The sequence below is a fragment of the Camelus bactrianus genome, chromosome 10 (assembly GCF_048773025.1).
Source record: "Camelus bactrianus isolate YW-2024 breed Bactrian camel chromosome 10, ASM4877302v1, whole genome shotgun sequence".
Classification (NCBI taxonomy): Eukaryota; Metazoa; Chordata; class Mammalia; order Artiodactyla; family Camelidae; genus Camelus; species Camelus bactrianus.
Genome location: NC_133548.1, coordinates 69946611 through 69965817, shown reverse-complemented (window position 1 = coordinate 69965817; position 19207 = coordinate 69946611). Strand labels below are relative to the sequence as shown.

At 36.9% G+C, this 19207-nt stretch overlaps 1 protein-coding gene across 5 annotated transcripts in view; it reads right to left on the bottom strand.

The window, feature by feature from the left end:
- The window catches only part of DYNC2H1 (dynein cytoplasmic 2 heavy chain 1), a 264075-nt gene that overhangs the window by 77834 nt on the left and 167034 nt on the right, over window positions 1-19207 (bottom strand). For 4 of the 5 annotated variants that reach the window (XM_045515383.2, XM_045515382.2, XM_010953183.3 and 1 more), the window contains 2 exons: window positions 18636-18740; window positions 1581-1697 (listed from right to left, as the gene is read on the bottom strand). In XM_045515383.2, the coding sequence (XP_045371339.2) occupies window positions 1581-1697; window positions 18636-18740 (222 nt within the window). The remainder of the gene's footprint in view (window positions 1-1580; window positions 1698-18635; window positions 18741-19207) is intronic. The other variant, XM_045515381.2, reaches the window with a different exon arrangement.

Genomic DNA, 19207 nt, shown 5'->3' with positions numbered 1-19207 from the left:
GACCCAGCTGAGAACCTAAAAGGGTAGAAAGAAAAGGATATTTTCCCTCCCTTCAGGCTATAAAATAGTATGACTGGATTTCTTGTGAAATACAGACAGAAGTTGCACCTTACGGTCACATCTGACGTGGGGTTAAAACAACGTGACCAACGCAAACTCAGAAGTAGAGACAGAAAATTATATGGAAGATGACAAAGTCAAGGAGTGATTTCAGACTTTTTCAGAAGCTGAATCTTCAATCTTACATCCAACTTACAAGAGATTTTGCTATTTAGAAAGGGATAAATTTAGTCAATTATTCAAGTCATTCAATTTCTACCTTCTTCTGTAAGTGGAGACTTTGAAATACTTTTACATTATGATTCACGGAATAGCTATATTGTATAATATACACACACATGAGGATATATGTGTACATATTTTAACAATTATGTGGACCTGGAAAAACAGGAAATTCAAAATAGACATTGTCATATAGAAAAAAAAAAGTGTGAAATTGTGCGAGGAAGCTGTCTTGAGAAGAATATTACCAAACATCAAGATAAGGAGGAATGAATTGCTAAACGAGAGAAAAAAAATTTGTGAAAATTTGGTTGTTAAAGATAAGCAAAGATCGGTTTAAGAAAAAAAGAAGGTAAAGAATAGCAGCTTCATTATGAATTGGTGCAAAGAATGAAAATCAGGGCCATGACTTCATAATCAGGAATATGTAACAATGTGCTCGTGTGACTCGGGCACAAGTGGAGAGCACGGGTTTAGGGTGCCAAGCGATGTAGATGTGGTGTTTCTCTTCATTCTCTCATTTTTCCCAAGCCAGCTATTTAAAGCTTTATCAGTGTGATGATCTAAATAAAGTGGCAATTCCAGTCAGCTGAGATCATTGTTTCCTGAGACTCCTGACAATTGCCAATTGTTGAGACTAAGTCAGACTAACTCAAAATTACAACACTGTAAGGTTTGAGGATTTTGAATTTTTAGAGGGTTTTAACCTTCTGGTTCTGAAATAAGCCTAACTTAACTTCCCTTATTGAAGAAGGCTGGATCTGATATACAGGCATTTTCAAAGTACTACTAAACATATGAACTACAAAATTATATTTTTTAATTCCAGAGTAAGCTTTTATTCAATAAAGACAGGAATCATAATACTGGAATGGTTTTGCCTAGTGAGCAAGCAACTATTACTCTAATTTATAACCATTTTACAATATAAAAACAAGTCAGTTCCAGCTGATTAATTGCTTTTCCTTAGCACTTCAATTGCTTTCAAAACTTTCACTTTTAATAGCAGTCATTGATTTTACAGAAAGAGGAGAGAGAAGGCAAGGAGTGAGCAAAATATAGAGCAGGCAGAGAGGAGGACAGTGCATTACCAGGAGAAGACAAATTACACTGGTGACACCACTTCCTAGGCCCATCTACTTCTATTACTATCATTTCCTCCATCTTTCTCCAGGCTACTGTGTACATTAAGGGAGAAGCAATGCAAAAATTCACCAACATGGACAATTTGGGGAACTGGAAAAAAGGATAGGGAGAAACAAAAGGGGGGCAAAAAGGAAGACTATTTCACTACTAACCTGGTTTAATTTCTTCCAGAGATTGAGGACAGGAGAAAGTTCATTAGACCAGATTTCTCTATCGAATCTGCAACCAGCTGTTATTGATCTGCCCAAGATCCTCAACTGTGAAATGACCTGAAGAAATAATAAGGAGCAATAAATGAAAATGACTTCAAACAAAGGGAAATAGCATATACATATATACATATGTCTATATAAACAATCATATTTAGTTTATAAAAATAAACACAAAATATATAGTAAAAACAAGTTTTAATCCCATTATTTGTTTAAATGGATTAATATTTTATTAATTTATTTAAGCAGTTAAAAAAACAAAAGAACTTATATTTGAGAGAAACCATTATAAATCTGGCTCTTAATTTGAGAAGCTGCTTATTTAGCCATAAAGCTTTCACCATCCACTGTTAATAATCTATTTGCTCATTTCTGAAATCCAAAATATGTTTCAGTTTGAATGATTTAAATTGCATAATTTCAAAATGCTGATAAATTAAAGACAGTTTTTTTTTGAAAAGATGAAATCACATGAAAGATAGCAAGCTGTATAAAATAGTAAAAACAATTATAAAAATAACAAATCTAAGTTTTAAGGCTCTGTATTAATTTCAAGTTGTCATCTCAATGTTTCTTCTTCACGTAAGACTCAAGTGGCAGAAGTATAGATCAATCAGTTAAAATGAGGCAAAGTAAACAATTCTTTCCTCCTTAGGGCTTTCACGTCTGTAACTTTCTTGTTATCAGCGTCTCTGTCATTCTCATCAAAATCAATTCACTTAGTTTCTTTTCTGAAATAGTATTTAATGGTTTCCATTTCAATAACCTTGATCAGCCTCCTTAATCATTTGCTAAGAATGATCCAGAATATTACTGAACACGCTGTATATTGTCTTACACATATTGGGGTAGGTGTATAAAATCAGGGAGATACCTACTGATTATTCTTCATAAATATTTCAGCTAAATATTAAAACCGCACTACCTCACTGCTTATCTGACATTAAAAAAAAAAAAAAAAAAAGAACAATCCCCAAACCCAGGCATACATTTTCCTAAGTCAATATTTTAAACATCAATATTCGTGGAATGTTGACTACTTTCCTGTTTTACTTTTTGAGAGATGCAAGTTGTTTTTCCTTTTTCACAGATTGGGCTCTATTTAATATTTTGGGGGTTCCTGCATTTAGTAATAAAGTTCACAATAAAATAAGGGCCATAACTCTCTCAAAATGAATTGTTAAACTTCATTGTTCAACATACACAAAGCTGCTGTTACTCCCAGAGCTTCTGACTGATTCTCTAATCTAGAAAAAATTGTAGTGATTCAGTGTTTCATTTTCTTTGTTTTTCTGATAAATTATTTTCATTTGCTCTAACTGAACCCTAAACAGCACCCAATTTATCAGCTCTGCTAGACCACAAAACATCACTAGTTGGTAGTCAGAAGAAGTGCTGTTTTGATTCTGGTAACATTTGCTATCACTTATTTGTGTTTTAAATTTGTCAAACATGACAGAAAACAAATAAGCATGCAAAAAGATGTCTAAAGGAAAAAAGGCTCACATCTTTTTATACATGATATTAAAAACTATTTTAAGAATAAAATGTTTAGCAGCCACAAAGCAATTGTTCTCTTCCCAGAAAAATAACATATGAGGTTTGCTTTTCTTAATAATACTATCATAATATATTATAATCCTTAATGAACAGAAAAGGGAGTTCAAATGCATTAATAAAAATATTTCTATAATGAGGATGGGGCTATTAACTTATAACAATGGACTGTATTTTGTTTTTATAAACTCTGACATATTTATCTTTTTACAAAACACAGGTGATAAAACGTCTTTCCATTATTCGTGTCTTAAAACAAATAATACTCCTTTAAAATGGTGTGAAAGGGGAGGAAGGTTCTCATGAAAAGCACACATCACTTGTTCCGTGTTCCAACCATGCTGAACAGATCACATGATGCCACTGGCATGCTCTGGGGCGTGTGCACGGTTGCAGAGAAGCTACAGAAGATGCTGTCGCTCCTATGCCACCTGTCCTCATGCTGAAGAACAGTGAGACATTCAAGGAACACCTGTGCTTCTCCTGAGCAATTGGCGTGTTTTCATTGTAACTCACTAAATCTTGCATACACTTGTATTTGCCTTTTCTCTTGGATGTTATAAGGCACACAGAAGAATTTCCCATCTAACAATAACAACTTTATAGAACCTTAGAGCATGGGCTTTGTTGTCTCAGCTTTAACCGTTTCCCTAGTTTTCTTTCCTTTCCCCTTAATTGTCTCTTTGATTTCCTCAACTACTGATTTTACACTAACAGATTATTTATATTTTTGCAAGTCATCTCCAGTATAATCCTTCTTGGAATGAGAAGGAACACAGATCTTTAAAATAAATACTCAATTTTAATATACAGATGAGAAAATGAATTGTCAAAGAAATTAAGTTTATTACATGCTTGTGTCGGGGAATATGGCAGACTAAATGTATGGAGACAATTTTATAACACAGTACATTTACAATTATGAATAAATAACTACATCATCAAAAAGCTTTTTAAACTTATGACTGAAGTGCCAGGGAAACTGAGGGAAATCTTTAAATGCTGGAGCCAAGGAGCAGAGCTAGCCTAGAGACCTAGCTGAGTTCTGAGGCCAGCATCGCCCTGGGACGTCGCCAATCCCAAGGGGCCTTCAGCATGGGCTGTTTGTTTACTTCTTATTTTGAGCTGTCTTTAGACTTACAGAGAAGTGGCAAAAATAGTACAGAGAACCCCCATTATACACTTTACCCAGCTTGCCCTAATGTTAACATCTTATCTAATCACAGCTCAGTACTATAAGCCTTTCTCATATTTCACCAAATTCTCCACAAATGTCCTCTTTTTTATTCAGAAGAATACATTATATTTAGTTGGTATTTATCACAGTCTTGCCCGAAACTGTGACAGTCTTCCATTTACCTTCATGACCTTGACACTTCTGAAGAACACTGGCCAGTTACTTTGTAAAATGTCCCGCATTTGGGTTTATAAGGCCCACATTTCCACAGACAGGAAACAGACCTCCAGAACTCTCAGAAACTAGCACCCAGTGGGCTAATTAGAAAACAGAGCCATGCAGAAGGACAGATGGGGGACGCTTACTCTCCTCTACCTTGGGTTTCTGGGTGGTAATGTGATCTGCCTGAAAGAGTGTTGATCACCCAAATTCAACCCACACACTTCATGAAAATTCCACATTTTAAATAACTTACGGAACTGCAGTAAATGAGATTAGAGGAAAATTTTAACAAAATACTTATGTTCAAAAAGAAGCAATGCTGAAATTGAGCCAAACCTAACAAATTATGAAGTTGAAAATGGCAGTAAATAAAAGCCAAAAATTAATAAAACAGAACATAGATAAAAAGAGATTAAAAAAACCCACCAAGTCAGTTTACTGAAAAGACTAATAAAATTATGAGATGTCTGATCTGACTAGATTGAATGATATGTAGTCAAATGATAGCTAAAATATGATAAAGCAAAAATTTATTTTAAAATTCTAATTTTACAAGGAATATAGTTACAGATATAGAAAAGACTAAAAGACAATATGAGATTATTTTGAATAGCTTTATACCATAAAAACTGCAGATTAAGGGCAACTGAGAAATTCCTAGGAATATATAAATTAATAAAACAATCTCAAAAAGAAATAGAAAAATTAAATGGGGCCATAGTTGCTTAAAAATATTAGATGAGAAGTTCAAAATTTTATCTCAAAGTAAATCTCAGACACCAGTAGTTAACATATAAGTTCTACTCACATTCATTAAACAGAAACTCACATCTTGCAGTAACCATTTCAGAGACTAGAATATTGAGGCAAAATTCCCCAGATCAAGTAAGAGAGGCTGGTAGAAACATTATATGAAAAACAAGGGGACATTCAAATATCAGGTCTTACTCCTGAACATAGGTGCAAATAAATAAACATAAAGCAACTTTTAAAGACAGGCATACATGATGACTTTGAATGCATAGTTCAATCACAGAAAATGTAGTTTTCACCATATAAACAGATTAGAAAGAAAAGTAATATAATTATCTCAATACGGGTAAAAACATGGTCAATGAAATTCACCAATGTGCTCCTGACAAACTACCCCTAAGAAACTCAGCAAAGATGCCCGAGACTATTTTAATAGCCTTTGATAAATTATGCCTCCCTGTAATCATACCCTGTTTGCAAAGGAATATTCCACTGCAGTATCAAGAGATATCTATTTCTCCACTCCCTTACAGTTGGGCTGGTCTTATGATTTGTTTGACTAACAGAATGTGGCAAAACTGATGTGCAAGTCTCAAAGCCTAGACTTTAAGAGAACTTGCAGTTTCCGCTTTGGCCTTGGAACCCTGATGCACCATGATAGACTCTGGTAGATGAAGGCCATGTAGTTGAAAACCAAGTCGCCCCCATCAATAGCCAATGCCAGTTACAAACACGAGCAAGGCCATCTTGAATCTTCCAGCCCAGTCAACTCTCCAAATGAAGGCGGCCTCACATGTGAACCCAGATGAAACTAGGGAAAAAACCCAGCCAACCCACAGAATCATAAGAAAATCACAAAATATTATTGTTTCACGTCACTAAGTTCTGGGATGATGTGCTATGCAACAAAGGCTAACTGAAGCACCAGGAATAGTAGAAAACTTCTTTAACCTGGGTTAGGGATTGTTTGTGTTCCTCCAAATCATATGTTTAAGCTCAACCCTGAGTATGGCTGTATTTGGAGATGAGGCCTCCAAAAAAAGTAACGGAGGTTAAATGAGGTCATGAGAGGGTGGGGCCCTGGTCTGATTAAGATTAGTATCCTTCTAAGAAGAGACAAGGGAGATCGCCCGCTCTTTCTCTCTCTCTCTCTCCAACCCCTCCCTCCTTCTCTCTCTCCAAACGTGCACAGAGGAAAAGTCATAGGAGAAGACAGTGAGAAAACAGTCATTTACAAGCCAGAAGCAGAGTTGTCATCAGAAACTGACCACATGGACACTCAGACTTCCGACCTCCACGACTGTGTGAAAATCAATTTCTGTTATTTAAGCCATCCAATCTGCAGTACTTTGTTACAGCAGCCCAAGCAGACTAATACAATGATATCTACAACACACAGTAAATATTATACTCAACAATAAAATGTTACAACATATTCCTTGTAAAATCAGAGCAAGACTGTCACTACTTTTATTCAACGTTGCACACAAAGATCTAGCTATCCCAAAGACAAGAAAAGGGAATAAAGTCTGTAAGGACTGGAAAGAAAAAAAGGGAAATCATCTTTTTTTCCTCAATTAATAATTTACAGAAAAAAATGCTTTTCATGTAATATACAGCATTATATTCATTCATTACATATTTTTCTATTTGTATTTGAAATAAATACAAATTCATTAAATAATATTTTTTTAACCGCAGCTCAAGCATTATTTCCTTTGCCAATTGTTCTCTGGGAGCACTTAAACGTTTACTTAGCCCACACTCTCTCATCACCCACCTTCTAACATTTTTCTGTTCCCTCTGGGTGCTTGGTGAGCTGCAGTATGTTTGACTGCATTACCAAACATACCGGGATGTAACAAACTATATTAAATCTTCCTACTTACTGTAAAAATGAAATAGTACGCTAACATGCTGAAGTGGGATATAGGAGACCATCAGAGGTCCGTCTTTCTAATGGTAGTACACACAAGATAAAGGGGGAAACCCTTTCTCCATGCCTCTTACGCTTTTGATAAAAATATTAATGCCAGCCACATACAAGACCAAACTATAATTTATGCTGGTGATTTGAGAGTTAAGATTTCACCCAAGATCAAAAGTGAAATGTGCAGGCACTCTGCCATGTTAAGAACTCACATCATCATTTTCCCAAGGCAATATGATGTTAAAAGCCTGAAAACAAACCTCAGGAGAACTAGCCTGTACAATTTTAACACAGGCAAATTAAGAATGAATTTCTCATCAAAGGATGCATGAGTTTTACCAAGAATAGCAAATACATCAGTTTTCAAATACTGAGGTATAGATTAGTTGGAGTGATAGGCTGAACACTTCATTAAAAACCATCTACATTAATGTTTTATATATAACTCTGGTTAATACTAAATAACTCAAACCTGGTATTAATCATTAAATTAAATGAAACGTTTGAATCCATCTCTGCCTTGAGGAGATACAGTCATGATACTTTGTTGCATCATAATTTTTGTATAATCAATTTTTTGTATGAGTGTCTCTAATAACCCTACTTTACAATAATATAATAATCCCAATAATTATATTTTTGTCATTTATGGAAGTATATATACGGCAGACACAGAATACATAAATATATTACATTATATACACATATCCTTACATACAGATATATGACCTCAAGTCTGCTAATATTTTCATTTATTTATTTTAACATATTTATTCATAACACATTTAAAATAGCTTGGTAGTTAATTAAAATTAAATCTATACCTGTCATATGATCCAGACATTTCTCTCCTAAGTATTTGCCCAAGAAAAATAAAAGCATAAAATGCAGAGACAGAAAATGTTTAAATGTTCATACTAACGTAATTTTAGTAGCCTCAATGTGGAAACAATATAAATGTCCTTTAATGAGCGAATAAATAAGTGAATTGTGGTACATCCATACAATGAACTACTGATCAGCAATTAAAAACAAAAAAAGACGCCTAATGGGATCACACAGGTGAATCTTATAACAATAATGCTGAATGAGAAAGAAGCCAGACGAAAAAGAACACTTAACTGTATAAATCTTTTCTATAAAACTCTAGAGAATACAAACTAATCTACACTGACAGAAAAGAAGTTAGTTGCCTGGGATGGGGGGAGGGGAGGGGAGGACGGGAATACGAAGTGTTGGAGAGAACTTTTGGGGCGATGGAAACGTTCACTGTCTTGATGTGATGATGGTCTCACACGTGCATGCCTGTGCCAAACCTGATTGAATCACGCGCTCTAAGTAAGTGCACTTTATTAAATGTTAATTAACTGCCACAAACCTGTAAATGTTTTAAAAAGATAATGGTTAAAACAATGTGAAGTAGTTCACAGAGTAACTGGGAAAGTGGAAAAGTGGGCGTTAGGGCCAGTAAAAAACACTTGGTTACTATGGCTGGAGTAAGGGAAAGCTGATTTTGCCCGTGAACAGAGTATACACAGAGGAGTGAACGCAGAGGCTGTGGCTTTTCTTACCCTCATCACTGGCCTTGGCTCTGGATGCTACCCAGGACCCAGGACCTAGAATCTACTTCAAGGGCTGCTGCCTCCCAAGAGATGCAAGGAAACCAGCTCTTGGAATCCCTAGACCTCTGTGTACAGGCAGCTGCCGGCGCCTGTGCTCTGACTGAAGGGCTCCCAGAAGGTGGGGGTCTGTTTTTCCCAACTTCTACCATGGGAGGGGCCTGCTGCCTCCCACCAAGAATTTCTTGGAAGTAAGTGCTAAAAGCTGACTACATTTAATTGGGTGAACGTCAAGAAGGTATATAAATATCCATCATATTTATTTTAACTTTGTAAAACTAATTTTACTATGAACATTTTCAAAGATATATAAAAGTTGATTTTATTAAGAACATTTTCAAAGATGCACAAAAATATCCATCCAGATTCAACCACGGTCAAAGTTTTCCTGAACTTGCTTCCACCATCTCTAATTTCTTTTCTTTTATTTTGTTATTATTCCTTAAAGTGTTTTAAAACAAATCCCAGATCAAGCTATTTGACTCTTACATACTTATTAGCATGTATCTCAAAAAAAATGGGCATTATCACAATACTACTATTTCACTTAACAAAATTAATAAAAAATTCATTGGTGTCATATAATGCGCAGTCCATATTTAAATTTCCCTGATTGGTCTCAAATTTTAAGTTGGAATGTTTGACTCAGTACCCATAGAAAGGTCATGGAGTCGTTACGTACTTCAAGTCTCTTTGATACAGAGCTGAGCAGTTTTCTGCGTGCTGTTAACCTGTTGATAAAGCTGAGTCATTTATCTTGCAGAATGTCCCACGTTCTGGATCAAGCAGTGTAGTTTAATTTGTTCCTTTACCCCCTGTGTTTCCTATTAACTGGGAATTATTTCTAAGGGCTTGAGGAGGTCCAGGGTCACTTTTTGTTGAAAGAAGACTTTTGGAAAGTGTAGCTCACATTGCCTCACATCAGGAGGCACACAGTGTCTGAATACTTGCTTCTTGTGATACAAAGATGGATCACTGGATACAAGTGATGACAGCGGATCCCTCCCTTGCGAATTTCCCCATCAACCTTCCATCTAAAGATTTCAACCTCTGATAATAATTTTCTAAATTATTAGGGTTTGTAAAATAGTGATTTTTCAAATTCTATCACTCCTTCTTTATTTATTATCTAGAATTACTCAGGAAAGAAAAACTATCATCAACTTCTCTTTCATTACCATGAGATATAACTCACAAAGGGAAGGTAAGATAACACTTAATTCTTTCCTTTTAATTACCATTTTTTCAAACTAAGTGACATTTTAATTCTTTAAATTATCAATTATAGAAGTAACAAATCAAGTTTACAGTATTAGTGAACTTAGTATTTCCTTGTAAACATTCAAAAGCAATAAAAGTAACATCACTGTGTATGCTACAAAATTAAGCAGACTGATAGAAGTTTTCAGATCCACTTGCTTTTGTCTTAAATGGTCATAAAACTCAAAACGTGACAAGTATTCAAACTCAGATTTGCTTACAGTTAGAAGCCAGAAGTTAACACATGCTGTATAGAAATACACCTACATTACCTCTTTCTGCTGATGGTGCTATTAGCAAAGTTGTAACTAATAAATATGTCCCTGAAGGATGATTTAATATATTCAAATAGAAGGATATCTGAAAGAAAAGAGGATCTTAAGCTTCCTGATTTCAAAAAAGACGAATTCACCAGGAAATTGTGACTTCTCCAATAACTGATGCAAAATCGTCTGAGTCAGGAGAAGTGCAGCTGCTGACCGACCGACCACAGCTGCTGCATTCAAGAAAGCCGTCAGTGCAGTGCTGCTAAAATTATTATGCTAGCAATTAATCCTCAAAGCTCTGGCAACAGGAAAGCCATCACTACATTTTAAGAATAAATATAACACATTTTAAGAATTTTGCTATGAAATTGCTATCGAGTCTGTAAAAAAAAAAAAAAAAGTTCTAGAACTTGCCCCACGAGGCTGAATTAGTTCAGAACAGGGACTATTTTTACTCAACTCTACATTTCCCAAACCTATTCCAGTGCCAAGTTACTCTGGAGACAATTAATGGTGGAGAGTTGAGCATATATAAAAGTGAAAAATATCAGACGATCAATACAAATATTTCATAAAGACGGTGATCTTTGGACAGGGTACTGAACAAATTTAAATGAGCAAAAAGTGGTGGCAAGGGCAGTTCCAAAAATGAGGTAAGCAAAGGAACTGTGAAATGCCTCACCCCAAAAAGCTAACAGAAATATTTTTAAAGTGTTTTGTTTACAAATCAAGTGAAACACTATTTATAGTTGCTTTAAATGCAAAATACATCTTTAAAATTACAGCAGTACTTAGTGGAAAGTACTAGGTTATAATCAGCAAACAGGTATTGTTGCAAAAATACATATTCTCCATCCTGAGTACCTCATAATCCTAGGTAAAAAAGCATGCTCCAGTCACTTCCAACATTAATAACAACAATTTCTCCCTGAATCTTGTATTCCCATTAAATTACCATCTTTCACCTTTTTAAGTTTCTTGGCCAAGACATAAGTTTTGACAGTGCTAAACCTCTAAATTAATCACCTGTAGTCACTTGCACCACCTTTTCACCCACATTCCCCCTCAAAACACTGCAATTTGGTATCTACCCTCCAACCTTCTATACAAGGGGCTCTAGAAAGTCTTGAAAAACTGGTCAAGGTCCATGACTTCTTTTCAACTCTAAGCAATCTTTAGCACTTAGACCTCTTCCTCCACACCACTTAAAACCATTGCCACCCACTCCCATCAACTTGCAGCTCACCTTCAAAACTCCTGATTGTCTAACTTTCTTACTGCAGTTTACTCTTGTTAAAAATCTTTCAAGGATCTTCCCAGCTCCAAACGTGTGTTAAATGTAGGTATTTCCCACGGTTCTACCTTCAGGCATCCTCTCTTCCTGCTTAATTAATGTCCCCTAATAATCTGATTCCCATGGCTACAGTTTCACAGATGGGCTGCTGTTTGACAAATCCTTTTTAAATCAACTCTATAGCTGAATTCTCTCCTATGTTTATTTAGTCCAAATTCCAACTATACATTTTCAAGTAGATATTACATGGACACCCAAATAGCTATTATTAGTAGTAATAATAAATAAACATTATTCATTTGCCCCTCAGATTGACATGTTGAGTTGATCACTTCCCCTCTTCACCCTCAAAAATAAAACCCAAAGTTTATTCCTTTTGACATTCCCATTTTGACTCGTGCAACATCATCCATACAGCATTTATAACACGGTGGAAGAGTTGAAGGAAAAAAGGACAGTGTAATAGCAGATGTGGATGAAAACACCTTATGGTATACATATTGCAACAGATTTAAAAAAAAAAAATCAAAACAGAGTGACCATCACTATCATGGCAGTCTTCCCTCCCCTTCAATTTACAACTGCGTTGCCGGAGAATAGGTTCTTGTCTCGCACAGGAAAGAATTCAAGAGGGAGGCACAGTAAAGTGAAAGCACGTTTACTCAGGGAGACACACACTTCATAGGCAGAATGCAGGCCATCTCAAAAGGTGAGAGGGAGAGAGGACAAGAGGTGTGGGGTGTTTAGTTTAAAGTAAAAGTAGATACACACTCCACAGACAGAGTGCGGCAGCCCCAGAAGGTGAGAGGGAGCGACCACAATAGTGAGGTGGGGAGCTGTTAGTTTTTATGGGCTCAGCAATTACATACGCTAATGAGTAGGAGGATTATTCCAACTATTTGGGGGAAGGGGCGGGGATTTCCAGGAATTGGGCCCCACCCACTTCTGGACCTCTTATGGTCAGCCTAGGAACTGTCATGGCGCCTGCCAGAGCACCATGAGGTTCAAGGTCTACTGGGAGTCGAACCTTCCGCCCTTTGGTTCTAACCAGTTTGTCCTGCCCTCAACCGCAGTCACTTCTTCAACGGCTGTGCCCTGCCCATTCCCTCCTGTCTCAGTTGGACAACCATAACTGAAAAAAAAGCAACTCTGCACATCATACCAGTGTTAGAGCAGACAGATAGCTATAGATGAGCGGAGAAAGGGGACAGGACAGAACAAATGGCAGGAATTGGGCAGAAAGGAGGGGACAAGCCAAATGCAGGAAACCACACATCATGTAAGCACCAGGGATCCCTGGGCAGAGAAAGAAAAGCAGGAACCTTTGGGCTGATAAGGGATCACACCTTTTGGGGTGATGAGTGGCCTGGAGACGAACAAAGAAAGGTGAGGAAAGGCAGGAATTTCCGGTGTCTGAATGTAACCTTTTGCTCATTATGCCCTCATTTCAATGAAATTAGCCTTGCAGATCAGAAGTACCTATGCCATGACACTTCCGACCCAGATGAAGGACAAAAATCCCCCCTCCCTTCAGGAAGGTGGAGTTGGAATGATAATCAGGGAATACGACCCCAAACCCTTCCCTCCACAATGAATGTTCCACCCATTCATTTTTACACCCCATGTAGCTAACTTGCCAAAGAAACTCAGGGCAGCCGCTCACCTGAGCCTGCTCACTCTCCCCTTGAGAGCATACTATGCGTTCTTTAATAAATCCTCACTTTACTTTTTTAACCACTACGTCTTGTCTCTGAATTCTTTCTGGGACGGGGCAAGAACCTGGAACACCGGTTGTGTCCACCGGCAACACCAGGACACCTGAGCGATCTGTACACACATGCACCTGAAACTGAGCGGAATCGCCCGCGGAGGCCGCAGCAGCATGAGGGCAGCGGCCACGCAGCCAGAGGTGGCAGAGGTGGCAACGGCCTGTCCAGCAGCAGGGCAGCACAACCTTTCTGGCAGAGGGGGTGGCGGGTGAAGGCAGCGCGTGGGGTTGTGCCTAGCCACACAGTCTGCAGCTGGGGGGCCTGCTGCTCTCTCTGAGAGGAGACGACAGTGACTGGAGGAAGGGAGAGGAACGGGAAGTGGGCTGACAGAGACAGAGAGGTCTGAAGGAGTGGATCTTCCGCTGTCTGACCCAGAATTCTGGCTCACAGACTTCTGGGAGCTTCCAAACTGAGGACGCCCTACCAGCCCATGGATACACCCAAAGCCCCAGGTGCTAAGTACACATCTCCCTTTAATTTTTTTTGCCAGCTTTTTTTTCTTTTTACACTTGCTCCTTCCTGTTCCCTACCTAAGCCATAGCGAAGTGACCTCCGCTATGAGAAACCAAAAACTTATGCTCTAGTGCCACCTTCTGGAAAACCAAAAAGCTCTTTTCATTACTTGTTTTTATTAACCTGTTTGTTATTTTTAATGTATCTTTTAACCTATCTTATTTACTATTAACCTGTTTCACTGCTAGAACCGAAGTAAACAAAGTTTTGCCTAAACGAGAAAGGTGCTCACTAATTCCACTGTGATGGCACAGGCACTTCTCTTCAGACGCCATGAAAACTCACAGTAATATGGTATCACAAAAGAAGATGAGAATATTCTAGCAACCAAATCCAAAGACATCAAATACTGCAATCTGACTGATAAAGAATTTTAAACAGCTGTTATGAAGAAATTCATTGAGCTACAAGAAAACTCAGAACAGCAATAGAATAACCTCAAGAATAAAATTAATGAACAGAAGGAGTCCTTTACCAGAGAGACTAAAATTCTCCTGTAACCAAACAGTATGGTGCTGGTGAAAAAACAGACACTTTGATGAGTGGAACATAATATGAAGCCCAAGATTAAATCCCAGCATATCCAGTTAACTAATATTTGACAAGGGGGCCAAGAATACCCAATGGGGAAAGGACAGTCTCTTTCAACAAACAGTGCTGCAAAAACTGAAGAAACACACACAGAACAGTGAAACTGGACCCCTATCTCATGTCCCTCACAAAAATTAACTCAAAATGGATCAAAGATTTAAACATAAGACCTGATACCATAAACCTCTTAGAATGAAATGTAGGAAAGAAGCAATGTCTTGGCAATGATTTTTTGAAAACGAAACCAAAGGACAAATAACAAAAGCAAAAACCAACAAATGTAACGACATCAAACTCAAAAACTTCTGCACAGCAAAACAATTAACAAGATGAACAGACAACTTACAGAATGGGAGAAAGCATCCAAATATATAAAGAATATATAAAGAAGTCATTTAACTTAATTGCAAGAAACCAATCTGATTTAAAAAATAGGCAGAAGACATTTTTCCAAGGAGTGCATCAAAATGGCCAGCAGATATCTGAAAAGAGGCCCAACATCCTTAATCATCAGAGAAATTCAAATGAAAACCACAATGAAATATCACCTCACACCCGTCAGAACAGCGATCATCAAGAGACAAGAAATGACAAGTGTTGGCGAGGGTGTGGAGAAAAGGGAGCCCTCGTGCACTGCTGGTGGGAGTGTAAACTGGTGCAGCCACTATGGAAACAGTATAAAGACTCCTCAAACAGTTAAAAGTAGACCTATTATATGATCCATCAATTCCACTTCTGGCTATATTCCCAAAGGAAATGAAAGCAGGATTTTGACGAGATATCTGCCCTCCCATGATATACACAGCATTATTCCTCACAGCTGATAATACGAAAACCACCCAAGTGCCCAGCAACGAATAAACAGATAAAAAAGATAGAATATATACATCACGGAACATTTTTCAGCCATGAGAAAGGAGGATATCTTTCCATTTGTGACAATATGGGTGGACCTTAAACGCATTATGCTAAGTGAGATGTCAGACAGAGAAAGACAAGTACTGAATCTAAAGTTACGTGTGTGAAAACAGAGTAAAATGATGGTCACCGTGGGAAGGGAACGATGGAGATAAGAGTGAGTGTGTTTAGGGGTAAAAGCTCACAACAAGCAGTAAATAACCATAGAAATCTAATGCACAGTACAGTGACTGTAACACTACTACTGTACTATAATTATGTAATATGTTAGGTACCACTACATCAGCAAAAGGAAAAAAAGCCAATCCTAACTGCTGAGCCACAGCCCCCATACATACGTATCACTAACACTGAAGCAAACGCCACTTGTCGTCACTCCCTAGTAGGAATGCACTCAATTCGTTTTCAGCCTTCATATTCATACAAAATTGGCCATTCAGCTGTGGCATTGGCCTCTGCCTTTAAAATGCCAAATCATCAAATACCTGCCTCAGCGTCAGTTTCCACATCCTTGAACTTGTATGTGACCAATAATGTTTTCAGACCTATTCCGCATCATTCAGACTCTATAGTATCTGAATATTCGCTTTCAGAGAAGGGCAAGCATTCTAAGCGTGGCTCCAAATGTGACTTGGAGTGAAAAATCTCTAAGTATGCTTAAAACAGAAATTATTATCACCTTCACTACATATAAATGTTTATAATTATAAAAAAAAGTTTTAGTATTCGATACACTCTGAAAGCCAGTTAAGGATAAGTGATGTTTCAGAACTTTTAGTTAAGTAAATTTAATAGTAAAATAGATGCACAGAATATAAATATTAAGAGAGTATGTGTCACCAGAAAACTTTAAGGATGAACACTGTATCCTCTTTCCATTCAATAAATATTTATAAAAATTAATACTAAGGAAAGACAAAACAGCAGAGGTTAGATCATAATAAAAATAACTTTGGGAGAATTATTTGTTATTACTAATCAGACAGAGTAAGAAGTAAGCACCAAGCCTGCGTTGTCTCAGGACTACGTGGAACTAGAGTTAAGGTAAGTGTACAATGTTGTCTGACTAGTTTGTTATGAAACCCCTGATCCCTGGGATTCCACTCAGACTGGGGCACTTCATGCTGGCATCGCATACAAGGCCTGGACTACATGCCTAAAGTGTAGCAGAAGATTGCGGGGAAACTAAGGCTCTGACTTCTCAATTCAAAGACAGTCCTCACACTCTGGGCTCTTGTCAGTGGCAGATATACATGGTCCAGAAGCAAAAGAAACTACATCTCTGGGTGGTTGCTGGGTCTCTCTGTAAGATGAAGATGCTCAGTGTTCTGTATTTCTTGTCTTGCATCCTTCCCTGAAGTCTCTATTCTAGGTTACTCTTTTCCCTTCATTAGACATTTGGTCCACGCTGTGCTAATGAGATTCTCTCAGAAGTTGAATGATACTGAGATTAGAAGTTGTGAAAACCATGTTATGTTAATCACAGGTCTTTCAAGACAGACTCTTGAATTTCTATTGATAAAGTTCCCAAAGTATATACTCTCTCTGATTCTATAAAATAACCTTTAATTCTTTTAATAACCTTTTAATTCTTTTAACCATTTTTGCTTAAGCATTGTCATAAAATTATACACTCACACCACACACTTGTACAACAAATGTACACAAACAATTTTTATAAGTTATTGGTGAGGTTACTGAAAAATAATTATTTCAGGTCAACAAAAAGCATGAAGAGAAATGACTAGAGTATAATCATAGATGCTTTGAAGCTAAGGGACATGCAGGAGTTCACATTCTTAATTTTTTGGGGGAAGGCAATTAGGTTTACTTTTATTTATTTTTTAATGGAAGTACTGGGGGTCGAACCCGAGACCTCATGCATGCTAAGCACACACTCTACCACTGAGTTATATCCCTCCCCACCACAGTTTACATTCTTTCAAGGACTATGACTTAACACTTAGTATGACAAAGGGAAGAGGGACTAGAGTGTCTTCAGCTACCATAGATGAAAAGGAGTTAAGATCTTATTTGTTCCAGAGAACATTTATACTTATTTATACATTATGCAAATGAGTATATATCTAATACTCAACATTTTTTTTTAGAAACATGTGAGAATGAACAGTAAAACTGTGTAACAAACCATATAGTGAATAATAAGAGAAATCACTGTCAGTTTTATGTTGGCTAACATAGTCAAAAACACAAAACTCCACAGTTAAATAAGATACTGCAGTCTATCTAGAATGCCTATAAATTACCAAATGTAAATTGCTAAGAGCTACAAGAATTTTCCACATACTGACTACACAATGAACCTTATGTAACAGTTCATAATTTCGTGCGCATAGCTTAGCAGTACATTTATGTTTGAGGGGCAGCTGTAGCACGTGGTACAGAAGCCATGTCATTATTCAGGCAGCCTGAATTTATATACCAGTTCTGCCTCTTACTGGCTGGCAAGTAACCTAACTCTCTCCATTTCAGTTTCCTCATGTACTGAGAGGGAAAAAAAATAGATCTTATCTCATAGAGCTTATGAAGACTAAATTTGCTGAATATTAAGCACTTAAAATACTCCTAAACATACAGTAAAAAGTCAATAAATGTTAGCTTGTCTTAATTATTTGGTCTCAACAGAAGCTAGAATATACAGTGCTCATGGCTAATGTTGTCTCAATAAAATTTAAAAATCCATATTCCCCCCAATATTTTACAATATTCAATCATGAGTAAAGTCATAAGAAACATTAAATATTTATCTCTTATAAAATAATACACAGATATAAATTATGTATCTATACCTGTATTTGTTATAAAACACATTAAATTCAGTGACGTATTCAATTGTCTACATTAAAGTCATCTGAATAAATCACAGGAGTAAAACAAATATATTTTGGGTAAAACTGATAATACTCCATGTTATTTTATTAACTTTAACAAATGTATTAAGATAGCACTATTTGGCTCATTTAAAATTTATTTCAGGTAGCACTGGAATCTATTGTATTAAATAAGATAAAATTTAAAAACAAAAGCGTAGTATTTACACAAAATGTAATGTTTCAGGCTCAGCAGCAGTATTTTCTCTAAAAGGCAGATCTTTCTATCGGTTACCTGAGAACTGACCATGCGCTGAGATGAGCGAGCCATATTGGCAGGCAGACCAAAGAAACTAGGTTTGTCATCCTCTGGAAGTTTCTCAACGACAGCACGATAGTCCTAAATATAAAGAAATTAAAAAAAAAAGTTTTTCAATAAAGACTGAACTTACAGCCACTGAAATCAGAAAGAATCAGAGCACCATCAAGTATTAAACTATTTATGTCACATAAGCCTCACTTTCAGTCTGCACAGCACTTACCTCAGTTATCTAATGGAAATATTCTTTGTCATTAGTAGTTCTTCATACTTAAATTACCTGAAAGAATGCTTTCTTATCCTAGCTTCCTACATTCAAAGGGGTCCTGAATTGATTAAAACATATTTGAGTGGCTATGCCTACTCTGTGTAAGATATTATTTTAGATGGTTTCAGGGAAGCCCTGTAACTTATTTTTCCTGCAGGGTACAGTTCGGCTTATAACAAATACTTATTTCATCATTTTAAACTAACACAGAACCTCCAGAAACCTATACAGACACAGTCTGATATGCTGGGACTGCTCTGTAAATTGCTTTATCATAAAG